Here is a 13,310-nt window from a genome sequence, read left to right as displayed (position 1 = left end):
GAACAAAAGTTAATTGGAACTTTTTGCATGACAGACTCGCTAGTATGAATTATACAGCAGTCATTCAACTCGTCACTAGTGTCAAATACTCCTTTCCAATCAAAAACGAATATAGGAATGTTCTTAACATGCGACACTAGAACACAACAGGAGAAGAGCAGCAGTGAGGGAGCCCAGTAAGAGGACGGTGAGCACTGAAGCTCCAGGGCTGCATGGCTGAGACACAGACCCAGTGTACATACTGCATCTGTTGGCTGGGTGCTGCTCCAGCAGTCACAGCTTTATGGCAGCATGGTAAGCCATTTGTTGAAAAAGATAAGGGTGGAACTCCAGGACATCCGACCACTCACTCACTCACTGTTGTATTCCTAGTATAATCATACACGGTTCATCCTTACCGTTTCCTTAAAAGGTTACTGTGGAGCTGGGGGTGAACTTGTTGCAAAGGAATGTCGCATCCTTCAGGAATACTTTTCAATTTTGCTTTTGGGATTAATCTGAGAAACCCCAGCAAATGCTGTTTAGGGAGGATGCACAGATCAAATTCACTGACTGTTAATACGTGATCAATGATATTCTTGTTTGCTAAATTCTGACTCAATGAATGCTAGACTACTCCACAAAAAAGCAGGCATGTTGACTTCAAATGCTATTTATTTTCCCTAATATGGTTATTATATCTTAGAATATCATAAATCACAGGTAATTTCTTTGTGTATTTTGACTGATATGGATTTACTGGGTTTGTAATTTCCCATCTTACTGAACCTTTTTTTATCAGTTTATCTTGCACGTGTTGAATGTGCCTGTGTTTTGATTCTGAGTTAATATTGAGCCATCATTTTCCCATCCTATCCTATCCTATTAGAATCCAGTAGAGCAGGAATATACTGTAGCTCTAGTGTATTTTGTGAAGGAGGGCATTCAGTAAAGTGCATTAAGCTGCAGAAACCTAACTTGAAAGAAACCCAGCACTAATGTAACTTTGCATTTCAATGAAGTTCCATTCGCTCACTAGAAGTTGAGATGTTGATAAGACGGAGAGAAGTATCACTTTACCACACTAACCTTCTGTAAGCCAATACCATGTTACAAAAGATATTCCAGCACTTATAATATATACACAGAAATCTAATCATACTATAAGTGTCATCACGATTGTCACTCGTTTCTTTCAACCATGCGCTTTTTATTACAGTGTAAAAGGTAAGTTGTCATTGATTCTCCACTGACTGAATGCACAACTACATGACGGTCCAGTCCTCGCACTTCTTATGTGCAGTAGATATTTATGTAACGTGACAAAACGTAAAGAAAATAAGTATATGGCGTCAATCAAATTATAGATTCACATGCTATGTGGAATCACAACAAGAAAAATTAAAGTACGATAATACATGATTTATGCACAAAGTTTGAAAAAGTTGAAAGCAAACTTTTCGAGCGAGCCGCCATGATGAAACGCCTTTTCCGCATAAAAACGACCCTTCGTGTCTTTACCCAATCACAGTCCGTTGGTTTTGAGCGACACGTCAATCCACCAATCGGATACCTACGTGTGCGTTTATCGCCAGCTGGTAATCCACTGAATCATATCCTGGGGAGTTTCGACTTCGTTGTGGCGCCGAACAGAAGCAAGATGTGAGTAGTTTCGTATATACGCCTTTCTCTCTTCGTCTCTTTTATTACCACTGTTGTTTCACATGTTTTCAACCGTAACTGCATACAATACCAATGGCTGAACTGCATTGTATTTGGTTACGTTCACATGAGACAAAATGGCTAACTGAGCTAATGCTAGCATGCTAATAGAAACCATTCAAAAGAACCGAGCCTGGCTAGCAGTTCCCTGACCAGGAAGTGAAAACACCAAAACTTCTTCAACTTAAGCTTTTTGAATAAGTTAGCTATGAGTAAAGTCGTTCAGCTTCTATAATAACGGTTAAAGTTTGATAAGGACAAAGGTTACTATAGTTTATTGTTTTAGCCCGCATGTCGTCTCGATTACAAGCTGTCTATTTCCTGATAATGACGTTACGGATCCACCATTCGCTCTCTCACTGCTTACTTGCTCCTACTACATGGTGGCCTGTGTTGTCTCATGCTGTTTATCCCTCTTTTAGAAAAGTACACTGGAGCAACCATGGTCAAGATTTTCATTGGGAACTTGTCCCAGAACACTGGGAAGGAAGACGTCGAAGCTCTGTTTACCCCGTTTGGCACAGTAACAGAAAGTGCCAAGTTCAAAAACTATGCATTTGTCCATATGGACGACCGAAAGTCGGCCACCAAAGCCATCCGTGAGCTCCATCTCTATAAGCTGGACGGCAGACCCATCAACGTGGAGCCCAGCAGAGGGAAGAACCAGGGCCCCGTGAAGCTCCACATAGCCAACGTAGAAAAGGGCTTCGATGATGAGCTCCGGGAGCTGTTTGAGGAGTACGGCACAGTCAAAGAGTGCGCCATTATCAAGAACTTTGCCTTTGTACACATGGCCAATTCTGATGAGGCCATGGATGCCATAAAGGGCCTGGATAACACAGACTTTCAAGGTACGTACATTTGATATTCTACTCCATGAATGAAAGGATTGGAAGTTTTTTTTTGGGGTGTCCATACTTGTTTGTGTTCTGCCTTTTTTAGATTTGAGGGACATTGATTTTCTCTCTCTCAGGAAAGCGCATACACGTTCAGGTATCAAAAAGCAGACCCAGAGGTGGGCCCGACGAGGAGGAGGACTATCCGCCTCCGCCAAGCAGAGGCGGCTATTATCCTCCTCGCTACCCAGGGGAGAGGCCCGAGCCTCCCTACAGAGAGCGCATGTCCGCGTACGCTCCTCCGCCGCTGCCTCCGCCGCCCCCTCCCCCGAGACGAGCGGCATATCCCGACCGTGGCTACGGCGAGCGAGAAGCCTACGGGATGGTCGATTACTATGAGAAATACAGAGCCCGTCCTTACAGCGTGGGGGGCTACGACGACAGGCGCTCCGGTGCCAACCCCCCTCCTCCGCCTCCTCCCTCGGCCCTGGTTAGGGAGCGCCTCGGAATGGGGGGCCATAACCCATACGAGCGCCCCCCACCGGCTCCGCCGTCCTATATGACCAGGGACCGAAGCCCCATCAGGCGAGCCCCCCCTCCGCCCGCGATGTCGGCTGGTAACGGGTACCCCTACGAGCGGTCCCGGCTCTCCCCGCTGTCCAGGGCTCCGATGTATGCTGCGCCGATGTACGGGACTCCCCGACCCAGGGACCCCTACTCAGAGGGGGTGGCGCCGCCGCCACCACCACCTCGATATGCAGGCTATTAAGGCCACGAGAGTGTAATTCAAGGTGAGAACAGAGAGTGGATGTTCTTGACATAATGAATCACATTAATAAGAAGTAGGCCTGATAACGCATCTAAATATGTACCTAAATTGAATCGAGCTGAATTAAGTTGAAATAGAATCACGTTTGAACCCATCACCATCAGCCATAGCTCTTAATTCTTGCAGATCTAGTCCAGCCAAGAGATCAATATACGACTTAACATTGCTGATAGAGTCCTAATATATTGTTGCTTTAACATCAAAGATCAGCCTTGCGCGAATCCTGACTAAAACCCGCTCCTTGACATGTGTGGTGTGCTCTCTTTCCAGGTTTAGAATATGACAAGATCGTCGTCTGCTGATGTACGTGGCGCTATACATCCCCCTCGTCTATGGCGGATTGCGTTGCGTTCGCCTGAGACTTACTGGAAGATACTGTATTGCAGACAGCCCCATATTTTAAAAACATGATTCCATGTCTACCGTTCACGTATTTTTCTGAGCTGTTCATTCTTCTGTTCCTCTTGCTTGTTTTATTGTTCAAATCATTCAAGTGTTTTGCAGAATAGGATGCTGGTTTAGGTGCTTAGTGTATTTCAGTGGGACGCAGTACTGTTAATGGCCAAAATCCCTCTGCTCTGCACTCTTTCGAAATAGACATGGCCTCTGGTAAACAGTCATCATTTCATAACAAGGGAAGTCACACAAATCTAAATATTTTTCTAAATAATTCAGTGTAGAGGCATGACGAGTCAAAAGTTCCAGTGTGGTTTTGTTCTTTTTAAACTTTGTGTTCTCTTTTCTTGCGGAAATAGAATCTATAGCACCCTTATGTATGATTTTATTTACTTTACAAGTTGCTTTTCATTTGAAGGCTTTTTAATAAACGAATCAAACCAAAAACTCCGTTTTAACTGTCAAATTCTTCCTCGTTGGGTTTAGGCCTTTTTAGTCTGACTCGGCAGGCAGCCGCCATTCACCAGACCAGTTATACTTAGAATACCCAGCCGTTAAACTCTTAACTCGCCTCAGAGTTCTCCTCTTGACACATGGTGGGTGATGCTTTGTGTGCCCTGTTCCGTTCCAGTGAAAATGCTGGAAAACGCGTGAGATCTGATTTTTGAAACCCTCAGCAACCGCTGCCTACCGTGTGTCAAGCCGATCAGTGGTTCTCCTAGAAGTAGAACAAAAATCACCCGAGCTTTGCGACGGCTGAACTTTCTGTCGTCTTGCGACAATTGCTCTCCAGTCTTGATTTGCATCTTTCATTTTCTCTGTCATTGAGTTCACACTACATATCAGTCCCACTTTCAGTTATTGTCTTTAGCCTCAGCTATATATTTATACCACAAATGGCATGCAGTGTTGGTGTTCTTAGTATTTTTGCTCTTTGTAGGTTGTTAGACTCAATGCAGGAGAGGCCCGCTCATGGTAAGTCCTCCTCGGAAGATGTGCAGCATCCAGTGGAACAGAGGTAGGCCCCCTTTAAACTGGTACTGAAACACTTATTAATGAGATGCACGTGTCTAATGGCTCCCTCTTGTGTTTTTGCATTCATACTGCAGTGTTCCCATAAAACTTAACTTGCAAAAAAGCGTAAAATGTATTTTTATTTTTCCGTAAACAAGTGATCCTGGGTATGAAGTAATGATGAAAGATGTGTTGAGTGGGATCTCTTTCTCCAGGTCTCTGCTCTGCCTGCTGTAACCATCTTCTCTGAACGCTACGAGCTGGGAAGAGATGGGACCAGACGTCCCGGTAGTTAAAGGTAAAGCAGTAAGAGTTCACTATGAATTCCTCAACAGACCTGTCAGTTCTGTGAGCTGGAAGTGAAGGTGTCTTCCGTTTTCGTTTACAGGAAGTGTGTTTTGTCCCGCAGTGAAAGTTTGGTCCTTCGGTTGGGGATCTGGAGGGAATGTCCAGTCCTCCGAAAACCTGCACTGTCATCTTTTTTGTCTGCAGTTGATGACGCCGAGGAGTGAATTCAGATCAGTCCTACGGGTCACATCTTGTGTTGATTCTTATTGACCTGAGACACCTCAAACTGACGGGGGTCCCTCTAACCAACCCTCTCTACCAAACTGATGAAATTGAGATATGGCTCAACATATTAGTTTACTGAAATTCATGCATGACTATTTACAAAGAAGTTGTTTTGCTATTATCTTTATATTTATGTCCATAAACTATTTATGATCCTAAAACGTCATTTATTTTAGGTTACTGTATAAAGGCAATTGCATGCAAATGTTTGTAGCACTTGATTTTTGATCAGACTTTTTTAATACATTGTCATTTTATTTTTAATATAGATACATTTTACACCTTGTGGTATTCAGTATGAAAAGTTCAAAACATGATGAACCTGAGTAAATAAACATGTATGTTTTCTCAAAGTTGACTCGTTTTATTCAAACCATCTTGCTTTAAAGAATGTAAACAATGTAAAATGGATGATATACTGACAGATTTTATCACAATGTAAAGTGATTTATCATAATTATCATTCCCAGATAAAAATGGATATCTTCCATCCTGGACAAGTAAGCGGCTATGGATGGATAGATACTATAGTTAAAACAAGACGAATGAATCTGTAAATGTCTCAAAGGGAAACTGAAAGGAATTTGTTATTTTCTCTGTTCCTTTTTTAGAGAGAGAGGGGTGGGGGGTTGTTTGCTCACTGAAGTTATTTGAGTTCAAATGCGGCTTCTTTTAAGCACCCTCCCTTCTTGCTGGACTCGAGTTTCGGAAAGTCCTGTGTGGTGTTTGGAGTGTCGTCACCGTGTTGATCAGAGGTCCTTTTATAAAGCTTTTATAGGGCTTCCTGGACCGGTGTACGCTGCCTGCATGAAAACCCTCCACCGTGATACCTGATATGACTCTTGTCCTTCCTGAAGCCTGCTACTGTTACCAACTACAATAACCACGCTCGTCTGCTTCCAGGAGGAGATAAAGATCTCCCGTTGCTGCCCTGCTTGTAAATTATATTAAAGATTGTTCAGTGAGACTGGACTTTGTTCTAAGACTTAAAAAAATAGCAAACAGGTTTTCCCGAAACTGACTCCCATCTGTACATCATGTCACGCTGAAACTGATTAACATGTCTGCGCAGTCTGCTCTGAAATAAATGGTGGAGAGTAACCAAGTACTTAAGTACACTGTTGTGGTACTTGTACTTTAGTCACGCAACGTTATACTTAATTCCACTACGTTTTACTTTTAAATTTACATTTTACTCCACTACATTTATTTGGAAGCTATCGTTACAACCAAAATAATATTACAATACTGCTTTCAAATGAATGTGCCAGTAATAATCTACCTAATCCTACATTATATGGGAGGTTTTACTGAAAGGAATACTCGATGCATCTTCCACCGCTGAGTGAGACCAAACGTGCACAAGTATCCAAGAGTTTGATGCAAAGAGAGGTGTGCTTTTTGGTTGAGAACTTTTACCTCAAACAAATCTGAACAAACCTGTTTCCGAAAAGTTAGACGCCAGATTATCAAATCTGTGGCTGATGAACAGCGTTTAACAAAAAGACAATTTAATGTGCTCAAGTTGAAAATGTAGAAACGGAACAGCTTCAAGAAGTTACAGGATTTGCTCTTTAAAAGTAGCCGATATATCAAGATCACAGCTTTTTGATCTATAGACACAGAGTAATATATTTACAGTATATATGCAAAATAATGCTATGATTTCACATTACAAAGAGGGATTCATCCTCTAATGGAACAACCACACAGTAACCACAGTATCACTTCAGATACAAGCCAATGACAAAGTAAAAAGTCACAACATCACGAATAACACGTCTCATCACTCTCAAGGGGGCCAAGCAGGCCGACTCTGAGTTCTCCTGGGAAACTGTTCATCACACGTGAGCCTGTCTCCACGACGGGTGTCATACTGGGCACGCCTGTGCACGTCTCCCTGGACGGAGGCACTGCCAGCACCTCAAAGTCCACCTCGAAGCTCCCCTTGGCCTCGCCGGACTCACGGATGATCAGCATCTCATACTCCCCGAAGCGGACCAGGGCCTTGTCCGGGAGATCCGTCCTCTCCAGGTAGCCCAGCTCGGAGCTGTTCACCGACAGCCGCCCCCTCTGGCTCAGGTTCTGGATGGTGAACAGCATGTCTGGGCTGTGCGGCGTGCGGTAGGTGTGGAGGGCCAGCTGTTTGCGGGACACCCGGACGTCGGCCAGGGCGAAGGTGCAGGCCTGGGCGTCACGTCCCAGCCTGAGGGGGTCATCCGCCGAGCGTCTGCTCCTGGTCCCCAGAGGAAGCAGCCCGTAAAGGCCCTTACAGCTCTGCTGAGGGTGGTAAAGCTTGATGTGGAGGCACGAAAGCAGGTCCTCCTCTGTCTCCATCGTCTGGGACACATTCATCATGGAAGAAAAAGCTCCTGAAGGGAATCAGGACCAGATTGACCTATTGACCTTCTGTGATGAAAGGCTGCTGGGACAAAAGAAGAACATATTAGGAATCCAGTGAGATGATGTATTTACCAGTCCAAACTAATGTAAAGAAACATTACTTGTGTGTTACCTGAATGTTGAGGTTCTACTTTAATGTAGAAGACGCTTTGACTCCGTCCACAGAGAAGCTAGATAACACACAGCGAATCACTCAGAGGAGACTGACGGTGCTGCTGCTGAGAGAGACTTCCTCCAACTGCTCTTTGTTTTCAAGCTGCTGTCTTCCTCTTCTGAGTTTCGTCACTCTCACAAGACCCAGCACGATGCTGCCTTCACGTGCAAATCTGGGAAAAAAAAAAATCATTGTTGAAAATTGTGTACGAGGAAAAGCAGTTGTGAAAAGAGGGGCAAAAAATATGGATTTTAATTTAATTTTGTTAACAGAATGTGGACATGGAATTTCAGTCCAACACTTGGAGAAGAAATAAGAACGTTTAGCCATTTCTTCACTCTAGTAGCACATTTAACACGCAACTGCAAGTTATGTGGACCACCAGCTCAATTCACAAATATTTTTGGCAAATGAAAAAGTTGAAACAATTCACTCCATAGGTTATTGGCTACACTTAAGTGTATGAATCAATCAGTTAACTGATTAACAGACAATTAACGATTCATTTGATTATAAATGAATCGTTTTTTATTAGGCTAATCGGCAACAATTAACCCTTTCAAACTTTTGAAAGGGAATAAGCTGATTTATCTGTTTTGTATCATTTGAAGTGAATACATTTGAGGTTCCGGCTGTTCGGACTGAAAGAGTGAGCTAATATGCAGATGCAACTTTGAGTTCTGATTGAATTATGCATATTTCATCATTCTCTGGTGTTTAATAGACTAATTGTTGATTACAATGCTCATTTTTTGAGTGCACTAATCAAAAACACCGCTGTTCTCTAACATACAATTTTAAGATCAGCGCTTGAACGTAGCATTACGACACAGAAAATTCCCCGAATGATGCAACGTGAAAGACAAAGGGAGACTGCAGTTTCAGTTTATATACACGGTCGACCTTTTTCTTGCCACATCTTCAGAAAAAAACCATTGCAACATTACCAACCATACAGGGAAACTATAAGCTCTGCTGTAAAAATAATAATAATACATTTTATTTGTATAGCGCTTTGAAAGGTACTCAAAGACACTTTACATGGTAAAAACAGAAACAATAGAAGTAATTATAATAAAAACAAAATAGACACCATAACAGTAAGGAACAACACGGAAAAAAAGAAAAACATACATAACTGACTTTACAGGTTAAAAGCAGATTTAAATAAATACATAAATAAAACTAGTGTTACATATGAACACAGGGCGATTGATTAACAGAAGGTATTTCTAACTTCCATTCGTTTAGTTCCAGGTAAGCTAATAAAGTAGTAAAAAGTACGATACAGAGTGAATGATTAACAGCATTTTTTGGTAAAAAAATGTTGTTAATCATTCACTCACTATTGTCACTCTGATAATAAACTAGGGCATAACATGTTTTATTGGCTCGTTCTAAACTTTCTATTACATACAGAATTAGGGAAACATATATGTGACGCATAGTCATTCGATAAGCACACGGTAGACTATTTGTTTTCTAAAATCCATAGCATGTTATCTATATCGTAATAAGGCTGATACGACAAAACAGACGAAGAAGAAGGAATCTCCCGCCCCACTCTGCCTCGCGATTGGCTTACCCTGATGTATTTACCCTGAACCTAACCAATCTAACCGAGGAAGGCAACGAGTTTTAGCCAATCAGAGGCAGAGTAGGGCGGGTCTTTGATTATAGCAGTAGGGTAGGATGTCGCACAGCGGAGAAAAGCTAAGCGGAAGTCGAATCGGTGTAAGGAAAACTCTCGAAAGCGGTTTGAATTATTTGTCGAGGCCGCCCGATATAAAGGTAAACTTAAATGTACACACCTGTGTGTTGATATATACAATTCGCTGCAATAAAAAAACCGTAACATATACTAACCTGTAAATGTTATTCAGCTCACCGCTATACGTTAGTATGGACAGCGGTGCTTTGTGTGATACCGTGGCTCCACTGCCAAGCTAACAGCTAGCACGAGCTAATTAGCTTAACCAAGGTCTGGGAATTCCACACATTAGCATTATAGCGATAATAACAATCGAAACGTTTTGATATCAAAATAAATTAACGTTTGATAACTTGTGTTAAAATCCGTAAATTGAGGCTAGTTACCTGCAGCGTTAGTTAAACTTACGTCCGCCATTTTGCAATGAACAGGCCCGTTTAATTCAATTCAGTATCAGAGAAAATGATTTAGGTATACAGTTAGCTGTTATTTCGCTTAATACCACAACGCTGAATGTTCAAACATTGTGGGTGCAATTTTTTAATATGTTCGTTTTTATGCTCCCCAACCATAAATATAAAATTTTCTCTCATTTGCTCTGAAACAGATCTTCAACAATGGTGAAGATCTTTGTGGGAAACCTGCCCCGAGAGGCAGACCAGGAGGAAATCAAGGCACTCTTTACCGAGCACGGCACAGTCACAGAATGTGCCATCATCAAGAACTACGCCTTCATCCACATGGATGACCGCAAGGCCGCCACCAAAGCCATTAAGACTTTGCACCTCTACAAGCTTCACGGCACACCGATCAACGTGGAGGCCAGCCACGGGAAGAACCAGGGCTCCGTCAAACTGCACGTAGCTAACGTAGAAAAGGGCGCTGACGACGAGCTCCGTGCTCTCTTTGAAGAGTACGGCTCAGTCACGGAGTCTGCTGTAGTCAAGAATTTTGCTTTTGTACACATGTCCAACTCTGACGAGGCCATGGATGCCATCAAGGGCCTGGACAATACTGAATTTCAAGGTAAGAAAACGGTCATGAAGTAAAATAAGTAACGCTGTGGTCCTTTTAACTTATTAAACCAATGTTTTTTTTCTTTTATCTGTGTTTTGTTTTTTTGTATTTAGGCAAACGCATCCATGTCCAGATTTCTAAGAGCCGTCCCAGACACGATGAGCGTGATGACTACCCTCCTCCTCCAGACAGGGGTGGCTATTGGCCCCCTCGCTACCCGGGAGAGAGGCATGAGCCTCCCCCGCCCAGCTACATGAGAGGCCGCCTCAGCCATATGCCCCCAGGTTACCCTGCCCCTCCTCTGCCACCCCCTCCCCCTAGACGAGCCGTTTATCCCGAACGTCCCTACGAGGGTGAGAGGGAGCGATACAATGTGGTAGATTACTATGAGAAGTACAGAGCCCGTCCGTATGGCATGGCCGCCTACGAGGACCAGCGTGCTGGCGCCCCTCCTCCTCCCCCTCCCCCCTCAGCCGTCGTCCGAGACCGTCTTATGCCCTCGTCGCTTGACCCGTATGAGCGTCGTCCCCTCCCACCACCCCCGTCCTCGTACTACGCCCGTGATCGCAGTCCCCTAAGGAGGGTGCCCAGTGCGCCAATGCCGCCCGCTAATAATGGCTACTCCTACGAGCGATCTCGACTCTCTCCGGTTTCCCGGGTCCCGGGATACGGAGTTCCACGCGCCAGGGACCCCTACGCAGAACGGCTGCCTCCGCCACCACCTGCACGCTACGCTTATTAAGCAAGGCCCAGGCACGTGAAGGTGAGAATAGGTCTGAGGTAGACTGGTGTTCATATCTTCTCCGAAACTGCCATTCGTCCCTGTAAAGGCAGAGGCAGCTTGTCACTTGTCCTGCACGCTCCAGCTGTTGTGGGGGAAAAACAAGGTTTGAAAAAGCATGCGTACGAAGTGCTATTCAACAAGTTGTAAATGCGTTGGCAATGCACGTCTGTGCACTCACCTGGAGTTCAGCTAAACTTAAGGAAATAATATTAATTCTAAATGTGTGGCATAATCCGACAAATACAAGCTTTCGACCTGGGATCTCTGGCTGAACGGGACTCGATGCAGAACTCCACAAGCAGATAGTTGAGATGGAACAACGTGCTTTGCATCAACAGTTGCAGACAGTTCATTTGTGTCATTTGCTCTTTTTTCAGGATCGTCGTCAACTGCGTCGCCGCTCGCCGCCTCCTGATGCACGTGACACTATCCTCTCCCTGTCTGTGGCTGAGCGCGTTGCGTTCCACTGCGATGCTCACAGGAGGAACCGAATTACCGACGCCCACGTCTGTTTTTTTGTTTTTTATTAATTTGGGACAGTTTTTACTCGTCCCCCCCCCCCCTGATTGTTTTAGTTTGTCATTGTGCTGTAGTATTTTTTATGCTTGACGTCTGAATTAGGCGTTTTTTTTTTATTTTGTACATTTACGTTAAAAAAAAAAATTAGTGTACTGATGTTGTGTGTGACCTTAGAAAGCTGACCACTTCAGCAACAGTCTAGGCGATACTTGTGACTGTAGATTTAGCTGAACTAAATCATGGTATTAAATCTAATCTGCACGTTGGTTCCATTGTTACGCTTTCCCATCGAAAACAAAACCGCCATGTGGCGTTGCTGTGAAAATTCAAACTGCTAAGACGTATGGGTTTGACAAATGTAGAAAGTAGCCGTTAATAGGGCGGTTACCGCAAAGCGTTCACATGTACTTGTCCATTGTCGAACTTGTTTTTAATAAACGGATTTGTGCAGTAATGTTGTTCTCGGATGTGCCCAAACTCATGCCCAGCGCTAAAAAAAACCTCATCAGTGTAACCGCTTGAATTGATTCGAACAATCTAACATCTTCGAAAGGATCATCGCCTATATTAAATCATTCTACGTTTATTTGTGATATCTCGTACAACAAACTAGCTCAAATCGTTCCGCTGATCTAAAAAACATCTCTCCTGGTCTTGTCTGGAATGCTCCAGCTTTCCTCGTTCCCCAGCGCACCTTTTAACTTTTCCCCTTTTAGTGCCGAAATTGAGGCTGGCTCACATTAGGGCTTAAGTGAAGAAGGGCGCAACACAGTCCTGCCATTCTCCACCAGGTGAGGTTGTGTAACTGGGACTAGTTTATCTTGACTCGGGGGTGAGATGACATCAAAGGCTGCTGGAGACCTTCAGAGTGAACAGGTAAGTCGAGGGCCTCAAGGACCACTGAAGCAGGAAGTACTACAGACAGCGCACGCTCACATTTACCTTTCTAGATTATTATTATTAACAGTCGACACACAGCTATCCACTCAGCTGTGTGTGTGTCTATCCTATCTATCTATCTATCTATCTATCTCTCTCTCAAAAAAAAGGAACATTCTACACTTTGTCTTGCAGACATACATTTATAAACTGATTTTACACAAAGAACTTAAATGGATGACAAATTGACAGTACTTTGCATTGAGTTGCTGTTTTGGAAGTTGAATGAATAAAATATTTCAATCACTAACAGTGTCTGTCCACTAATGTACTGCCAGTAATACTAACTAGTGTTCTCCTCATTAGCATATTGTTACTGCTTTAATGCATTGTTTGTGATTTCCTTTTAGTAAAGACTTGGCTCGTCCCGCCCACAGTTTATTGGACCACAAACCTTTTGCATGAGGGTGTATTCACAATGTTACTTCAGTATA

The 13,310-nt window shown here is 43.5% G+C and overlaps 2 protein-coding genes across 2 annotated transcripts; one reads left to right on the top strand and one right to left on the bottom strand.

The window, feature by feature from the left end:
• The first annotated feature begins 25 nt into the window (after positions 1-25).
• rbm4.3 (RNA binding motif protein 4.3) lies at positions 26-13,126 on the top strand. The gene is made up of 9 exons (XM_031850973.1): positions 26-1,641; positions 2,124-2,552; positions 2,675-3,301; positions 4,394-4,412; positions 4,703-4,780; positions 7,260-7,664; positions 10,225-10,643; positions 10,748-11,331; positions 11,471-13,126. The coding sequence occupies exons 2-9, from the start codon at positions 2,144-2,146 to the stop codon at positions 11,525-11,527; spliced, it is 2,598 nt and encodes an 865-aa protein (XP_031706833.1). The 5' UTR covers positions 26-1,641; positions 2,124-2,143; the 3' UTR covers positions 11,528-13,126.
• Positions 6,844-8,010, bottom strand: tifa (TRAF interacting protein with forkhead associated domain). Its single transcript, XM_031850788.1, has 2 exons — positions 7,865-8,010; positions 6,844-7,771 (listed from the first exon to the last, which is right to left on the bottom strand). The coding sequence occupies exon 2, from the start codon at positions 7,705-7,707 to the stop codon at positions 7,117-7,119; it is 591 nt and encodes a 196-aa protein (XP_031706648.1). The 5' UTR covers positions 7,708-7,771; positions 7,865-8,010; the 3' UTR covers positions 6,844-7,116.
• Positions 13,127-13,310: the final 184 nt, after the last annotated feature.

Source organism: Anarrhichthys ocellatus, unplaced genomic scaffold (assembly GCF_004355925.1).
Source record: "Anarrhichthys ocellatus isolate YVR2014 unplaced genomic scaffold, GSC_Weel_1.0 scaffold11, whole genome shotgun sequence".
In the NCBI taxonomy this organism is placed as follows: domain Eukaryota; kingdom Metazoa; phylum Chordata; class Actinopteri; order Perciformes; family Anarhichadidae; genus Anarrhichthys; species Anarrhichthys ocellatus.
The sequence above is the reverse complement of the archived record's forward strand: the minus strand, read 5'-3'. Positions and strand labels throughout refer to the sequence as shown.